Source organism: Octodon degus, unplaced genomic scaffold (genome assembly GCF_000260255.1).
Source record: "Octodon degus isolate 3935 unplaced genomic scaffold, OctDeg1.0 scaffold00021, whole genome shotgun sequence".
Taxonomy (NCBI): domain Eukaryota; kingdom Metazoa; phylum Chordata; class Mammalia; order Rodentia; family Octodontidae; genus Octodon; species Octodon degus.
Window position 1 is genome coordinate 12115271 of NW_004524597.1, and position 17335 is coordinate 12132605.

Consider the following 17335-nt stretch of genomic DNA (forward strand, 5'->3'; position numbering starts at 1 on the left):
AAAAAAAAAAAAAAAAAAAAGGAAAAAGTTTTCAGACACAGAAAAATTGAGAACTCTGAGCATCCATACATGCCTTACCTTACTGTCTTGCCATCTTCTTAGCCCTTTTTCTCACTCCTCTCTCCTCCCTTTTCTCTTGACCATTTCATCTGACATGTAGCCAACATAAAACAATACTCCTAAAAACAATACTCCTAAATGATGCAAACCATGTTGGTACTCCTTAAGAGAGGGATGTTCCTAGCAATAGCCATAGTACTGCAGCATACCTTATATGATTAACATAAATCCAGTGCCATTTTGAAGAGTATCAGTCAGCTATTTTGTAAAAGGTCCCTCAATTTTGTCGCAAATTTTGATACTAATACTACAGATACAATGTTTTGTTCTTCTTGGTACCGGGTACCAAAATCCTCATCAGGCTTGTGCTGCAGGTTGGTTATGTTCACATTGACTTTTTGATTAAGATGATATCCTCTAGATCTCCACCATCAGACTATCATTTCTCTCTTGTAATTACAAATAGTTTGTGGGGAAACAGTTGACTGTGTAAATTATCCAAACTTTACCTTCCTAGTCTTGCAACCTGTTTCCCTCCTTTTTTTCCTCCCTGTCCTTGCCCACCCTCCTTCCTTCTTTTCTTCTTTTGTCCCCCTGCCCTCTTTCACTCTCTTCCTCTCTTGCTCCTGGAAATGGAACTTAAGGAAACACTGCTACTGAGCTACTACATTCCCAGCCTTTTTTTATTTTGATTAATTGACTGATTGATTGATTGATTTTTTGTGATGGGATCTCATTATGTAGTTTGGGCTGTCCTTAAATTCACTGTATAACCCTGCCTGGCCTTAAACTCTCAGCAATCCTCCTGCCTCAGCCTCCCAAGTACTGGGATTACAGAAGTGTGCCACCATACCTGGATACTTTTTTTTATTTTGAGGCAGGGGTCCACTAAATTGTCCAAGCTGGCAACTTGTAGTTCTCCTGCCTAAGTCTCTTAAGTAGGTAGGATTACAGGGACATGCCACTGAGCTTCATTCTATCATTACATGTTTTAGTAGTCCCCATGTATTTATTCTGTGATTTTTATTAAAAACAAAATAATCTTGTTGAGGTAAAAATTTGAATACTACATAGATTGCAAACTTAAAATGTAAGATTCAGTAGATTTTGGTACTTTGACAGAATTGTGCAACTATGACTACAGTCGATTTTAGGTCATTTTTGTAATCCCAAATGAAACCACCTCGCTATCATCTCCCAATCCCTTCCCCTAAATCTAGATAACCACTGAGCTATTCTCTATTTTTATAAAGTTTCCTAGTCTGGAAACTCTTTTTTCTTTTTTTTTTAATTGTCATTTTTAATCCATTTCTTCCATTATGTGTTTCCAGATTTGGCTGATGAGAGTTAGTTTTGATACTTCACTACAAGCATTAGGCATATTCTTTCTTTCTGACCTTGGATACTCCAGGCTTGTATGGTACTTTGTCTGTCCCAGACCTGGAACAACCATTTCTTCCCAAAGGTCCTAATTCCTTTTATTTATATTTTAAATTAGGTTTTATTGGTACATTTTAGATATAATGATCACATCATCATAGATTCATCATAGATAATTTGTACCTGTACCTGATTCCTTTTAATTATTTTTTGTGGACTTTCAGGGTTTCCCTTTATGTAGGTTTTTTAAAAAATTTTTTTTTGTTTCTTTTTAAAAATAAAATATTTTTTTTTTAAAAAAGAGCAACTAGTTCAAAGGCAATATATACAAGTACAGAACAGTCATAAAATGTCCTATTAGAGAAATACCATAACATGAAATTTACGTTTTAACTTAAATTTACCAACATTTTAATACCACCATATAAGAAACAAAGCATAAGCAATTGTAAACAATTTTAACAGAACTATATGAGATAAAACTGAGACAAAGCATGAACAATTATGAGCAATGAGCAAAGACATACCAACATTTGAAGCATAAAAATATTACCTAAGCAACTCCCAATCCAGAATCTGTGAAAGAAAAGCAAGCTTATACCTCTGTCCAGTGATCTGAATGGATGACCTCCAAATGACACAGGGACCTCCAAATGTTATATAGGGGAAAAAATAAAACTCCTGACTTGAATAGTACCTGGGACAAGTTCATGTTCCTTAAAATCGAAGAATGAATTTTAGGAACAGATGGAAAGTTATGAGTAGAATATATATTTACTGGGGGAAAGAAAACTCCTGTCTGAGAGAAGGACAGGAGGGGTGCCCCTAGGTTTTAGATTACAAATGTTTTAGAATTACTTTAAAACTCTACCCCATTTTATCATAGCTAATGATCTGATAATTGGTTCTTTAATTTTCCAAAGGAATTTCATTCTTTCCCTAAATTTTACTGTTTAACTTTTTTTTTTTTTTTTTTTTAGTCTGCATTTTTTCCATATCTCGTACCTTTTTCTATAAAATCCAACTTTTGCTCTTTGGAAAAATACTTTTTATGCTCTGTTGTGATTTAGATAGACTGTATCCATGACTTTTTTTTTTTTTTTTAATATATTTGGTTGTTGCAGGGTCTCACTATGCAGCTTGGACTTGTGGTGATCATCCTGCTTTCAGCCAACCCAAGGCTAGGATTACAGGCATGTGCCACTACAGCAAGACTCTGGCCGGGTCAGCCCACCCTGGGGGTGAGGCTGGCATGACATGTGGTGCCGGGATCAAACCGTGGTGCCTGCGCTTGCCTACGCAGGCACTTTAGTCCACTGAGCTATTGTGCTGGCCCTGCTTCCATGACTTTGAGTAGATTCCTTTAAAGGGAAATATATAGCTAAAAATGAGTACAAGGAGATGAGAATATTGGACCAGCATATGCTTAACATTGTTGAAGAGAAAATCAGATAATGTTGGTTGTTCAGCATCTCATAAGAAAGCCATATTAAGGGCCAGCCAAATAGCTCAGTGGATTAAAGCACCTGCAAGCAGGCACAGGGGCCTGTCATGCCGGCCCCACCCCAGAGACTGCAAGTGAGACTGGGTGTGGTGGTGCGTGCCTGTAATCCCAGCTCTTGGGAGGCTCTAAACAGGCAGATCACTACGAGTCCAATCTAGCAGTGAGACCCTGAACACCATGTAGACCCTTCCCTAAGATACAACAAAAAGAAAGAAAGCCAGCCATATTATCTTTTTCTGTACTATCTCCGTGTGTTTTTAAAGCATAATATCAAAAGAGAAGCTTGCACTCCGCATACCTTTCTTTGCAAAATTTCATTATGTTGTCATGTAACAAAAGATAGCATTTTCAGACTTTTCTCCCTTCTGCTGCAGGGCTATACCAAGTCCATTGATATTTGGTCAGTGGGCTGTATTCTGGCAGAGATGCTGTCCAACAGGCCTATCTTTCCAGGAAAGCATTATCTCGACCAGCTGAACCACATTCTAGGTAAGGTTCCTGAGCACAGTTTAGTTTATATCAGAGTTTTACCATTAAATGAAGACTTCTCAAAAATTCTGTTATCTATGGTAGACATGAGTTTCTTACACTCTTTGACTTAAAATGTTAATAACCTTGTAAAAATAAAAACGCATTGGGTGGTAGTACAACAGTATCAGGGTTTATTCATCCCAATGCCAATAGTTGTTTGCCTTGGTCTTGATAATTAACAGCCAACTATTTTATCCAATAGGCATTCTTGGATCCCCGTCACAAGAAGACCTGAATTGTATAATAAATTTAAAAGCTAGAAACTATTTGCTTTCTCTTCCACACAAAAATAAGGTGCCATGGAACAGGCTGTTCCCAAATGCTGACTCAAAAGGTAAATCTCACTTTATTATTTTATCTTAAGTTAGCTTGCTTGCATGTTCTTTCTTTTGTTGAGACAGAGTCTTGTTATGTTAGATCAGACTGGCTTTGAACTCACTATGTAGCTCAGGCTGGTGTCAAAGTTGCAGCGATCTACCTGCCTCAGCTTTGTGAGGGCTGGTATTACAGGCATTTGCCATCTTGCCTGGCCCTGTTTGTTAATTTATTAGAGTACTAGCCTATGGATACTGAATCTTGCTTTATTTAAAATGAACTTACTCTTTACTGATAAATGACCCTGCTTCTTCCTTTTTTTAAAACATGGCTAGAGATTAAACTCAGCCTAATTCATTCTAGGCAAGCGTTCTACTGTTGAGCTATATCCTAGTCCTATTTTTCCTTCTTATTTGGAAGCATTGGTAGTAGAAAAAGGGATCCTGGAGTTGGCTGTAGTTTTCTGCATTTTAGTTTCTTTGCTACTTTTCAACTTGGATTAAGTTAACAATTAGATTTCAGAATATTTAGGCCTGCAGAAAATAGTTTCCTTATCCCTTACTTGAAATGAGTGAGATCTTAGGGGGTGCTTTTGTGTATTTGTTTTTCCCCAAATTTTAAAAAAAAATTTTTTTTAATGTATTTTCTATAGAGTCTTACTACACAGCTTAGACTCATAGTGATTCTCCTGTTTCAGTCTCTCCAGTGTTGGGATTATAGGCGTGCACTACCATGCCCAGTCTTGTTGGCTAGCTCAGTGTACCTGGGTTATTTGTATAAACAGGAATTACTTCAGGGGATATACACACACACACACACAGATATACACACATACAGATGTATACATATACATATATACACACATACACATATATGCACATGTACATACATATATTTTTCATTTATGTTTTACATGCACCTGATAGCCTGACAGTCATTACAGTATATTTCATGAGTCTGTATTTTGATTGGCATTCATCATGAGAGATGAGTAAGGTGTACAGTTTTCTACATATCGGCCTCAGTTTTGGAGCATTTCAGACTTCAGGTCAGAGATTGTGCTTAACCTTGTATCCTTTTTTTAATCTTGTCATTTGTTAGGTTTATTAGAGTAGTTTACATAAAGTTTACTTTTTTTAGTTTTATAGACAAGCTGTTGTTGTGTAGCCCAGGCTGGCCTTGAACTCAATAGTTCTGCCTCATCCTCTGGAGTGGCAGGATTACAAACGTGAGCCACCCTACCCAGTGGTTCACTTTTTTTAGTTTTGTGGGGTTTTCAGTCTTATTAAATGTATATTATCATGTAACTACTGCTGACAATCCAGGTATGGAATATTTCTGTCATTTCCTCTATCTGCTCTGTGCCTGCTCTCTTGTAGTTATTTTCTCTTCCTGTTTCTAGCAATCACTGATCTGATTCCTGTCTCTGTAGTTCTATTCTAGAGCGTCATATTGGTGGGAACCTAGCCTTTTATGTGTACACTCTGCTATCAAGCATAAAGCAGTTGAGATTTACAAAAGTCTATCTTGTTTCTTGTCTCAGTCTCTTCACCAGTGATGCTAGAACAGTTATGCAGGAGAAAACAACAGTGGCAACTAGAGACCATACTCATAAATGAGATAAATCAGACCCTCTTGCATAAACATCATATTGTCTTGCTAGTGTAAGAACCCGAGAGAGTAAATAAAAACTGAATGGTACAATAGATACTGTGAAAGGGAAAGAATCTGTTCAAAGGGAGGGAACAACTGGGATGTGGAAAAGGACAAAAGAAAAAAGGAAGGGAAAACGATATGTATATATATAGATAGCTTGGATAATTAATTATACCACTGATTACTGCTGGTCTGTTGAAAGGAGCAGTCAATGTTTTTTTTGTTTGGTTTTTCAATTTCTTACAACTTTTTTGATCAATTTTGCATGCTTATATCTCATGATCTAAACAACTAATTTGAAGACAACATTATTGTAGTGTAACAACCATTGTTGAATTCCTATTGTTCAGTGAAATTCTGTATTGTTTCTAATGTTAGTGATGGTGGTGTTTTACTATTTTTATTGTCTTAAAAAAAAAAAAAAAAAAGTAGAATGTGGACCTAAATATAAGGCCTAAAACTAGTAAGCTACAAGAAAGAACAGAACAGAATCTTTGTCATATGTTGAATTTTATCCTTTGTATTTTTTTCAGGTCTATTAATAATTGTTGTATCCTTTATTCTCACTATGTTTTTTATTAAATATATCAGACAGAATGCCTCAATCATAGTATATCCTTAAAGAAACAGACTGCAGGCACTAAATTACAGAGCTGGGAGTATTTATGTGTTGAAATGGGTAGGGCTGTGTTTAATTTGAATCTATAGAAAGTTTCAACTTGATTTATAGGAAAAAGGGATTGCATACCACAAGTAGAAAGAAATAGCTTACTTTGCATGGGAAGGAAGGCTCATTTTATAGGGGAAGAGCAGGGCCCTGACTGTTGTGGTTTGTCTGTTATTAGGATGTCTGATCAAAGATATTTTGCCTTTTTCTTCTGTGTGTGGGTTTTTTAAAAAGTTTATTTATTTATATATTTTTTGTAGGCTCAGCCTGCCCAGAGGGCAGAGCTGGCATGGCATGTAGTTCAGGGAATCAAATCCCCTAAGCAGGAGCTCGCCTAAGCAGGCATTTTAGACCGCTGAGCTATCTCACCAACTCTGTTTTTTTCAGTCTCTTCTTACTATGTAATTAAGGCCAGAATTGAACCCATTGTGTAGTCCAGGCTAATCTCAAACTCAAGCAGTCCTCCTGCCTCAGCCTTCTGAGACTGTTTTTTCTATTTTAAGGTCAGGTTTCCATTCTTTTTTCTTTTTCTTTTTTTTTTTTTTTTTTTTTTTTTTGGCTGGCTCAGCCCACCCTGGGGGCAGGGCTGGCATTGCATGTGGTGCCTGGGATTGAACCACGGCCTCTGTATGCTTGCCTAAGTTTGCTTAAGCAGGCACTTTAGACCACTGAACTATCTCACCAGCCCATGTTTCCATTCTTTATCTAACTTACAGACTTAAAGTATCTAACAGATTTTGAGTAGAGTGGACCTGGAATAAAAGAAGCATAAACAAGCCTAAGGAATACAGATATGGATAACTTTGGGTAACTTTGATTTGTCCTGAGGGTGCAATCATAAAAGTACAAATTATAAATTATTTTCCTTTTCTCCTTTTTTCCTATCTTCTATCCTGGCTCAGCCCACCCCAGACTTTGATCTCTTACTCTTAAGGGTTACAAATGGATCAGAGATCTAGCTTTTTAATGCCTGCTTCAAGCCAAGAGGGAAATACTGACCTTTGCTATGCAGGGTCAGGAGTCTCACTGTGACTGACCTAAAGGAGACATAGGAATGTCAGACTCTTGTTTGAAGAGCCATCATTTTTGATAGTCTGGAAAAGAGGACAAGGACATTAGCAAATCATTGATTTTTGTTGTTGTTATTCTGGGAATCAAACTCAGGACCTTGCACTTCTCTGGAAGGCGCTGTACCACTGAGCTATATCCCTGGCTTCCTGAAGTCATTGAATTTTTAACTTCATTTTATAACCATGTTAGATAAGCAAGGACCAAAAATTAAAAGGAAAATATTAGTGAGTGATGGCTTCAAAAAGTTTTGGGTCACATTTACCATAAGCCTTTTATGTTTAATATTAACCTCTATTTGTTCAGAGGTTAACCCAGGTATAGCATACAGAGTTCAAGCGCATACAGACTCCTCCCTGTTTTGTCAGTAAGAAATATACTTTCCTATTTTCATTATAACAAAGGCCAAACGCTACACTAAGTAAAGATGTCTGTGTTTCAGTGTGACCATGGGGCCATTAAAATGCTTACAAGACTCAGAACCTGGTATCTGGCCTCTGTTTGTAGACCTGAATACCTTTTGTAGTGATTCGCTCCAGGTGACATAGACAAAGGTAATAAAAGTAATAAAGCTTAATAGCTAGAATGTTTATGTTGGCATTTTTATCTTGTGGGCACATATAGGAAGCAATCTTCTGAGATACTTGAAAGTACATTAAAATAACATAATAGTAATATAGACTGAAGAACACATCTTTGGAAGAACCAGTGGAACTGGGAGTCAGGACCTCCAGAGCTGTAGGCCATGATACTATAGGTGTAACTGGAGTAGGGCTTGGTGCAGTACCCTTTTTTAATAGATAATCTAACTTTTTTGTTTTATATTATTACTCCATTTGGGAATAATATGGGTACTTAAGACCTGTATTGATTAGAGTCAATCTACCCATATAAATTTGTCAAGATCAAGATTACTTTGGGAGCTGTATAAGGAGTCTCTTAGCTCCTCTAGTTTGTTTCTTGATTTTTTTTTTTTTAATTGAGCTAGGGTCTTAATATGTATGTAGTTTGAGGTGGCCTTGAACTTAGTATGTACCCCAGGCTGCCTTGAACTCTTGGTGATCCTTCTTCCTCAGCCTCCCAAGTGCTAAGATTATAGGCATGCACTATTACCAGCTCCTCTAGTTTTTCTCTTTGTGGATCCGGGGATTGAACTCAGACCCTTGTGCTTGCCAGGGAAGCACTTATTCTACTGAGCCATCTCCCTGGCCCCCCTCTAGTTTTTCTCTCTACCAACTGTGTCATTTGCCAAGCTGAGTCATGGTCTTACCCAACCATATGGTCTCACCTGGCAACATGAAGACATTTCCTCCTTCAGTGATGCTCGTTTTTGCAAAATGCACATTGGTTGATTCCTGTCCTCTGGTGCCCCAACCCTGATCAGGTTGGGTGACTCACCAGAATTGCAGGACCCTTTTAGCAGGGTTTTGTCATGCCCGGGTGCTGGCTTTGAAAGGCAAAAGCCAAAATACTTACTGTTCTCTTAGTCCTTTTATCCTTTTTTAATTTTAGTGTCCAAACCTCAGTTGTTAAATACCCAAAAGATCAGTTGTACCAGTCTTAAAAGTGTGTGCCATGAGACTTAATCCTAATATTAGGGGTCAGTGTCTTACTCTATCCTGTAGGTGAAGGCCTAATGTTTTAACATTGTTTAGGTTGTCTTTTAGACATCATATTCCTGCAGGATGTTAACAGATAGTAGTTATAAAGTTGTAAAAGAAAAGTGAAAAATAAAAATAAAGAGCAAGCATAATCTAGAATAATTAGTATGACATTGTTAAACCTGGAACATTTCACTTTATTATCTCAACATATTGAAATTTCCATTTTAATGTAAAATAATAGGTTATCTCTGTCCAATATAAAATACTAAATCACATAAACGTACCTTAATTTTATGTATTTTAAGTGTATATGTCATGTACTTGTTTACAGACATGCTTTATAGATCACTAATTTCCAAGTTTCAATTGTTAGAATGACATTTCCTGGAGGAAATAGTGTTTTAGGTCCATCTAACTATAATAATAGCCAGGGATATAGCTCAGCAGTATAGGTGCCTGGCTGGCAAGCACAGGGTCCTGAGTTTGATTCCCAGAAACCAAAGTTTACTAACTATAAGAATACAAGGGGCCAGGGAGATGGCTCAGTAGAATAAGCACTTCCCTGGCAAACACAAGAGCCTGAGTTCAATCCCCCCGGTTCTGCCAAAACAAAACAAAACAAAAAATACAATTAGCAATGGCTAGGGAAATAACTGGGTCGCTTTAGCACCTGCCTGGCAAGCACAAGGCCTGAGTCCAATCCTGGTACTAAAATAATAATAATAATAATAATAATAATAATAATAATAATAAAATTAGGAATATAAACATAAGCATGAAAAAGTCTGTCATTTCAAACAATTTTGTTTGTTAACACCCATATAATAATTTATTCTCCTAAGTTAACAAAATTAGCATCACAGCTACATAGAAGTCTTTACATACTAGTTTTTTCTAAGGAGAAATTTAGATTCTAATGGTTTATGTAGTATAATAGTATTGACATGCATCAGAGGATAACTTTAGACTGCCTGTAAGTTCAGGAAACTGTTAATGACCACAAATAGACTTCTTAACCAGTATATAAGTCTTTCATTTATACAGTAACAAAATGTGTATTCAGAGTCAATAAATGTAGACCAAGATTCATTTATTTTATTCATTTTTTAAATTTATTTTTATTTTTATTTATTTATTTTTAATTTATTTATTTATTTCATTTCATTTTATTTTATTTTAATTTTTTGTGGAACTGGGGATTGAACTCAGGCCTTCGCACTTGCCAGGCAAGTGCTTATTCTACTGAGCCATCTCCCCAGCCCCTAGTATCAATTTTAGAAAAGCCTGCCAATTAAAAAGAAAAAACAGGAATTTTCATTAGAACTAGGTTAATAGATCAGTGTTTTGAAATTTTTATTTTCAAATATTTCACCTTAAAATTTTTTCCTTCTTTTTCCCCGGAGCCGAGGATTGAACTCAGGCCCTTGCACTTGACAGGCAGGCACTTATTCAACTGAGCTATCTCCCTGGCCCCAATAAAATATTTCTTGAAAACTTCAATTTCTCTCTTTTGTTTGGGGGGGGGGAGCAGAACTAGGGATTGAACTTGGGCCCTTGCGCTTGCCAGGCAAGTGCTTATTCTACTAGGCTATCTCCCAGCCTATTTTTTGGATATATGTCTTACAAATTTTGTGGTAAGATTTGTCACTCTTTCATATTCTAATACTCTTATGAACCATGTGTTTTGTTTTTGTCACCATGAAATGGAAATACAGTTGCTTGTCAGTAAGCTTTTATTTATTTCTAAAAATTTTTTTACATAAATGTTTTATGTAGTTCAGGCTGACCTTGAACCCACTGTGTAGCTCAGGCTAGCCTTGAACTCCTGGCAGCCTGCCTGCCCTCTCCCTCCTGAGCACTGGGATTTTTGGCACCACCATACCAGAAGCAGATCAAGTTTTAAATGCAGGAGTGAACTGTAACACATTTAAAGTGTAGAATTCCCCAAATTTTTGATAATTTCATAATTTAAGGCCCAGATACATGTATATTGTATAAAAGAGAGCACTTACTGATTTCTTTGCATACATTAAACTTACATAATTATTTTCCGATTATGTTCTTTATTAGGACATATAATTTTAACTCTGTAAACTTTTTACCACAAGCAAAACTTAAACTTCCAGTGTATTTTGTCCTCTAATAGATATATCTCTTTAGTTCCACATACATTGAGTTGCTGTAACTTGAGATAAGTTGTTTATTTAACCAGCTCTAAACTGATGGTCAGAAATGTTTTAGAAGATGCCAACATTAACCTTAACTCTTAAAATTCAGTTTCTTGTTGGGTATAGTGGCACATGCCTGTAATCCCAACACTCGGGAGTCTGGGAGTCTGAGGCAGGAGACTTGCTGAAAAGTTTGAGGCCAGCTTGGGCTACAAAGTGAGTTCAAGGCCAGCTTGAATTGCATACATAGCAAAACACTGTCTCAAAAAGATAGCCCCCCCCCAAAAAAAAGAAAAATAAATAAAACCCCTCAGTTTCTTCAGTAATTGAAAGCCTAACAATAGAAAACCTTAAAAGTTACCTTGATAAAACAGAATCCCCAGGCATGGTGTCATACACCTGTTAGCCTTAACACGCAGAGTGCTGAGTCAGGAGTATTGCCAAAAGTGTGAGGCTACCTTGGACTATATAGTGATACCCTGCTTAAAAAAAACCGTACTGTTGTTCCCTAGTCTAGTCTTTAAAGGTTTATCCAAGAATATTTTACTATCTTACAGAAATCTTTTAGCTTTAGACATAAAAAACTGTAATTTTTTTTATCCTAGCCAGTTTAATTATGTATAATTTCTCAATCACATCTGTTGAGGTGGGATACAGTAAGACTCTCAGGAGGCTAGAGAGATAGCTCAGTGGTCTCAGCACCTGCCTGGCAAAGCGCAAACACGCTGGTTCAATTCCTGGTACTGCATACCGTTCCAGATCTGGATTCAGGTTTGGAGGTACACACTTGTAATGCCAGCGCCAGGGAGGCTGAGACAGGAGGATCACTATGAGTCCAAACTACATAGCAAGACCCTTTATCAAAAGGAAAGAAAGAAGGGGCCAGGGAAATGACTCAGTAGGTTAAGTGCTTCCCTGGCAAGCACAAGGGCCCGAGTTCAATCCTTAGTTCTGCCAGAAAAAAAGGAAAGAAAGAAAGAGAAAAGAAAAAAATCAGGCAGGCAGACAAGAAAGGAAAGGGAAAGGAAGGGAAGAAAAGAAAAGAAGAAACTATAGAATTCTTGTAGGTTCCTGAGGTCAGACTGCCCACATATCCCACCCCAATCTTCCTAAGTTCATGCTACATACACAGCCTGCCTCAGCTTTCCCAAGATCATACCACATGTGTACTCCACCCAAACTTTCCCAGGGTCAGTCTCAAGTCCACCCCAATTTTTTTGGGCTCATGCATGCACATCCTGACCCCAAGGATTACAGTGCTAGGATTACAGGCATGTGCAACTATGCCCGGTTTTAGTGGCCAGTACGGCAGCACAGCATGCAGTACTGGGGATTAAACCTAGGTTCTTGCACTTGCCAGGCAGGTTCTTAGACCACTAAGCTATCTCTCCAGCCCCATTCTCATTTTCCATCATATCTGCCAGTCATGCAGAAATCTTTCCCAGCATCAAGTAACAGTGGACAGTCCTGTTATACTGTTATAACCAAAGAAAAGTGTCCTTGCTTTAGCAAAAAGCTACTTGCAGACATTGAGCCTCCAAAAGTGTGCATAAACTTGTGTGTTGTATCTTTCACAGTAGATTGGAAAAGCAGAAAAAATCATATGCAACAGCTGGCTTTACTTGGGGCCATTTCACAGGTCTTAAATCTAGGGACTTGCAATATATATGAAGAGCTTATGGAAGATTAAAAGAAAAATCTAGAGATAGCATTCAGTAACTACAGAGCACATACAGGTTTAGATGTGGATATAAATGTGAGACTAAATTTACTAAGATGGAGGGAACAAACTGGCACAAAAGAAGCAACCCAGTAAGACCCCAGAAGATACTGTGATTTACTATAGGATTGTAATAAGTAGCTCTAGGACTGAGGAAGGTCATAGTATACATGCTGTGGAGAACTGAAATCAAGGTCTTCCTGTGAGTGGCCTGTGGACAGAACCCTGATGGCATGCAACTTTAAGGTGTAGCCCAGTGGAAGGGAAATATATTCCCTCTCCCCAGTACAGTTTAGAACTGCTAGCAGGGGAAGAGGAGAGGAAAACAGCTGAACTCCAACTATAAGTATACCAAGTCACTGAATCACCAGTCACCTTTGTCTCCTACTGTATCAGTGGAAAATATAGGGAGCACATGCTTCTCTCCTCCCCCTAGTGTGGTATTGCTGGCCCAGAGATGAGGAGAGACTAGAAAGATTGGCCCTTGTTGATCATTAGCTGGAGTACTATTTTTCTTTTCCTCTTTGATCAGCAGTATCAAGTGGCTGAGACACACAGAAGGGCACTTCCTTTCCCTGCCAGGCATGCAGAGAAATCATAACATTTTGAAAACGAAAAAACTCAAGCTCTTGTTCATCCCCCTCCAACCTCTAGCTCCTTAGCTCTCCCACAGACTGAGTTTCTCAACAGATGAAAGCTTCCAGATGGAAGAGGAAAAAGGAAATGACCTTTTTTAGGAAAGAGAGAAAAAAAGAAAAGATAACCAATAGGCACCTTCTGAATTTGAGTATATAGTCTACCAGGTCCTGAGGATAGTGTCACCTACCAGCTAGCTCCTAAATGCCCACTGGAATCTATATAGCTTAAGATAATGTTTCCAGCCACCCATAAAGAGGAGCAATGGCATTAGGCAGGCCAAGGTTATGCCCTTTTTTTTGTTCGTTTGTTTTTATTTAGGACAGGGTATTCAGTGTTACAAGGTCTCACTGCATAGATTGGACTCCTAGTGTTCCTCCTGTTTACAGCCTCCCAGTCTCAGTCCAGCCCGCCCCGGGGGTGGGGCCTGCATTGAACCCCTGGCCCTGGCATCTGCCTAAGCAGGCACTGTAATCTGCTGAGCTATTTGGCCAGCCTCCCTTTGGTTTTGAGGGAGGGGCAGGGAGGAAGAGTGAGAGAAAGAGAGAGAGGGCTTTTATTTATTTATTTATTTATTTTTATTTTTTGTGGTAACAAGGATAGAACTCAGGACCCTGCACTTGCCATGCAAGCACTTACTCTACTGAGCTATCGCCCCAGGCCCAAAAGAACTCTTTAGAAGATCTCCTTTGAGCTAAAGTGTGCTTGGAACTCAAGGATGTGCATTTGCAGAAATAGTTTCCATTAGTGTCATCCTGAAGCCAGTTCTTTTGTCTCAGGGATAGTTTTTCCATAGCAGGGGTGTGAGAAAACTTTGCTCAGGACACTGGGTAGGTCTGTCCTTACTTGTAGCTCTCTGGTGAGCAAGTTTTCACTCTGTCTGATCCAGTAATCAGGTATGTTGACTTGAGGGCTATCTCATGAGGCCTCTGCTTAAAGGGAACAAGTGCCTCATATCTTTCTTTAGTACATTTATATGTAAGCACTCATTTTCTGGGGACTTAGTAGCCTCTAACTGCAGAAAAGGAAAAGCCTAAAGCTGCAAAGGTTTGCAGAAAGAGAAAAAAATGAAAGGGAGAGAGAACAAGGAAAATAAAGAAGGAAGAGAGAAGAAACAAGAACCTACACATCAGAGGTCAAGGGAATGGGGAAGCAGGAAAGAGACAAAAAGACTTTGACCAGACTTAACAGAGTTATGGTCCTGATGTTTGTTTACCTTCTATCACTGGCTGTCCTGAAGAAAAGTCACTGGACAGCATCCAGAGAGGTCTTTAGAGTGGAGAGGGTTTTTTTTTTTGTTTTGTTTTGTTTTGTTTTTTAATGGTATCGGGAATGGAACTCAGGAACTCGTGCTCAAGGAACAAGTTGTGGATTCAATGATGTTCATCACAGTAAAAAAAAAAAAAAAATCACAACAGATTTATTAGGCAAAATTTTAAAGATGCACACTCAGAAGTAGAATATGGAAAAAAAAAAAAATGGGGCCGGGGAGATGGCTCAATGGAATAGGTGCTTCCCTGGCAAGCACAAGGGCCTGAGTTCAATCCCTGGTTCTGCAAAAAAAAAAAAAAAAAAAAAAAAAAGAAGAAGAGTATGAACCCTCAAGAAAAAGACAAGGTGAATTTTACAGTAGAGACTATCCTATATGAATAAGGTGGGGCCACTATAAAATGAAATTCCTTTTAAATGGAGACAGGAATCTGAATATTCAAACACGGGGATCTCAATTTCCCAGCATTCATTTCCTGTCAATATGTGTATACATAGGCATATTTTTCCTTAAAAAATTAAAAATAGGGCTGGTGAGATGGCTCAGTGGTCTAAAGCACCTACTTAGAACAAGCTTAGCAAAGCACAGGAACTGCAGTTCAATCCCCCAGCACCACATGCCAGCCAGCCCCGCCCCCTGGTGGGCTGAGCTGCCCCCCCCCACAAATAAATAAATAATTTTTTTTTAAAAATTAAAAATAAGTGAGATCCCATCTCAAAAAAGAGAGGCTGAATACATGCCACCCCAAAATTCAGGGACTTTGAGATAATCATATTTTTGTGCTTGAATCCATGGATATAGCTGGGTGAGTTGCTAGCTCCCGCCTAGTTGGTAGGCCAAGGTGACCTCACCACATTCTTTTTTCTTTTTTATGGTACTAGGATTTGGATTCAGAGACCTTTGCACTGACCTTCACTCATAGCTCTTTTAATTTTTTATTTTGAAAAAGGATCTAATTTGCTAAATTGCCCAGAATAGGCTCAAATTTTCAGTCCTCCTGCCTCAGCCTCCTAATATCCAATTTTAGGTGTGCATCTCCATGCCCAGCTTGTCTTTAACTGGACTCTTCCTTGAAGTTACCTTTTATCCTGCAGCACATTATTAGACTGGTCTTCTCATTGATGGTAAGAATACTGCAGAAGAGGAAGAGTAGACACTTAAGGGTCTCTTGAGACCACATCGCAGAACAGCAGTAGGCTCCATTCAGTATGTCAGAGCAAACAAGTATGAAGACAAATTAAGTTGCTAAGAAAGTAAATCCTCCCACCTGGCACTAAGTTTTTCTTGTTTTACTGTATTATAAGTTTATCCAGAATTGAGTGTTCTATACTATCAAGAGTTCCAAGAACTAGCAATAAGAAATTAAAAGCCTGCCAATAGGGAACTAATAGTCTATAATTGTACAAAAATACACAAGAAAATGAATAGAGGGTCTCAGAGAACTCAAGAGATCCAGTTTTGTGGTGGGGGGGGTTGTTTTTTGGTTCAGGGTCTTACTACACAGCTCGGACTTGTAGTTATCCTCCTGATTTCTGCCTCCCTAGTGCTGGGATTACAGGGCTGCACCACCACACCCAGACTCCATTGCCAGCTCCGTGTACCTGGGGGCGGGGCTGGCACCGGGTGTAGTACCAGGGATCAAACCTTGGACCCTGTGCTTACCTAACCAAGTGCTTAGCCTGCTCAACAGTATCACCAGCCCTAAGAGATCCAGTTTTACGGCTACAACACTGGACCTTTTAGTTAATGACATTTCACAGAAAAAAGAATATAGCCAGGCATAGTGATTCATGCTCCTAGTTGTAGCCCTTTGGCTTAGGTAGGAGTATTGCTTGAGTATAGGAATTTAAGATCAGCATGGACAACATAGGGAGACCATGTTGTATCTAAGTGGGCAGGTATAAATGTTTCTTAAGCATAGTTTTGTGGCACACATTTTTAGTCTCAGTATTCTGGGTGGCAACAGATTTAAGCCTGACCCAAAATAAAATTTAAAAAAGCCCTCAGGACTTTCTTCAGTGCAAAGAACCTGGATTAGATCCCCAGTAACGCTAAAAGTCTTTTAATGTGGGAAAGGTTCCTCAGGTTTGCTTAAACAAGATATGACTAAAAAGGTCAGTAATTCCTTTTTTTAAACCTTGCTTATCACAATAGCAAATAAAAAAGTTTGGTGATCTACTGTGTGGTCAAGGCTGAGGAAACTGATGTTCTCAGAGACAGCTGGTGTAGCATTAATTGGTTGAGTCTGTGGAAGGCAGTTTGGCAATTTTGTCTCATGTCTTTTGTTCTAGTAATTCTGGGTATTGAACTTTTGGGTCTGCCAACAAAATGGAGGTGGAGGGAGTGGCATTTAATTTGTTTTTCTTTAGTTAAGAGTGAAATTGAACATTTTCCCACATATTTGTTGGAAGTTTTCGATTGCTGAGTTCCTTGAACAAGTAATATTATAAATTTTTCTTCAAATGAGGTTTAGAATTCTCTCCAAAATGACTCTAGTGAGGGGGATGAAACAGTTATTATCAGCAGATGGTACTAAGTTCATTGAATCAGTTTTTGGAAGAAAACCAGTTTAAATTGTTCACATTTGACAGTGAACTCCAAAAGAATCACAAATACTCTTAAAAATCATATTGTTGAAAATTAATATTTAGAATATTCAGGGCCAGGGAGATAGCTCAGTGGAGTAAGTGCTTGTCTGCCAAGCTCAAGGTCCTGAGTTCAATCCCTGGTACCACCAAAATAAATAAATAAATTAT

General features: G+C 38.3%; 1 protein-coding gene across 1 annotated transcript in view; it reads left to right on the forward strand.

Annotated features, from left to right (window-relative positions):
• The window catches only part of Mapk1 (mitogen-activated protein kinase 1), a 108962-nt gene that overhangs the window by 70409 nt on the left and 21218 nt on the right, over window positions 1–17335 (forward strand). Inside the window, exons 5-6 of the mRNA XM_004627958.3 lie at window positions 3319–3433; window positions 3678–3809. Coding sequence (XP_004628015.1) covers window positions 3319–3433; window positions 3678–3809 — 247 coding nt within the window. The remainder of the gene's footprint in view (window positions 1–3318; window positions 3434–3677; window positions 3810–17335) is intronic.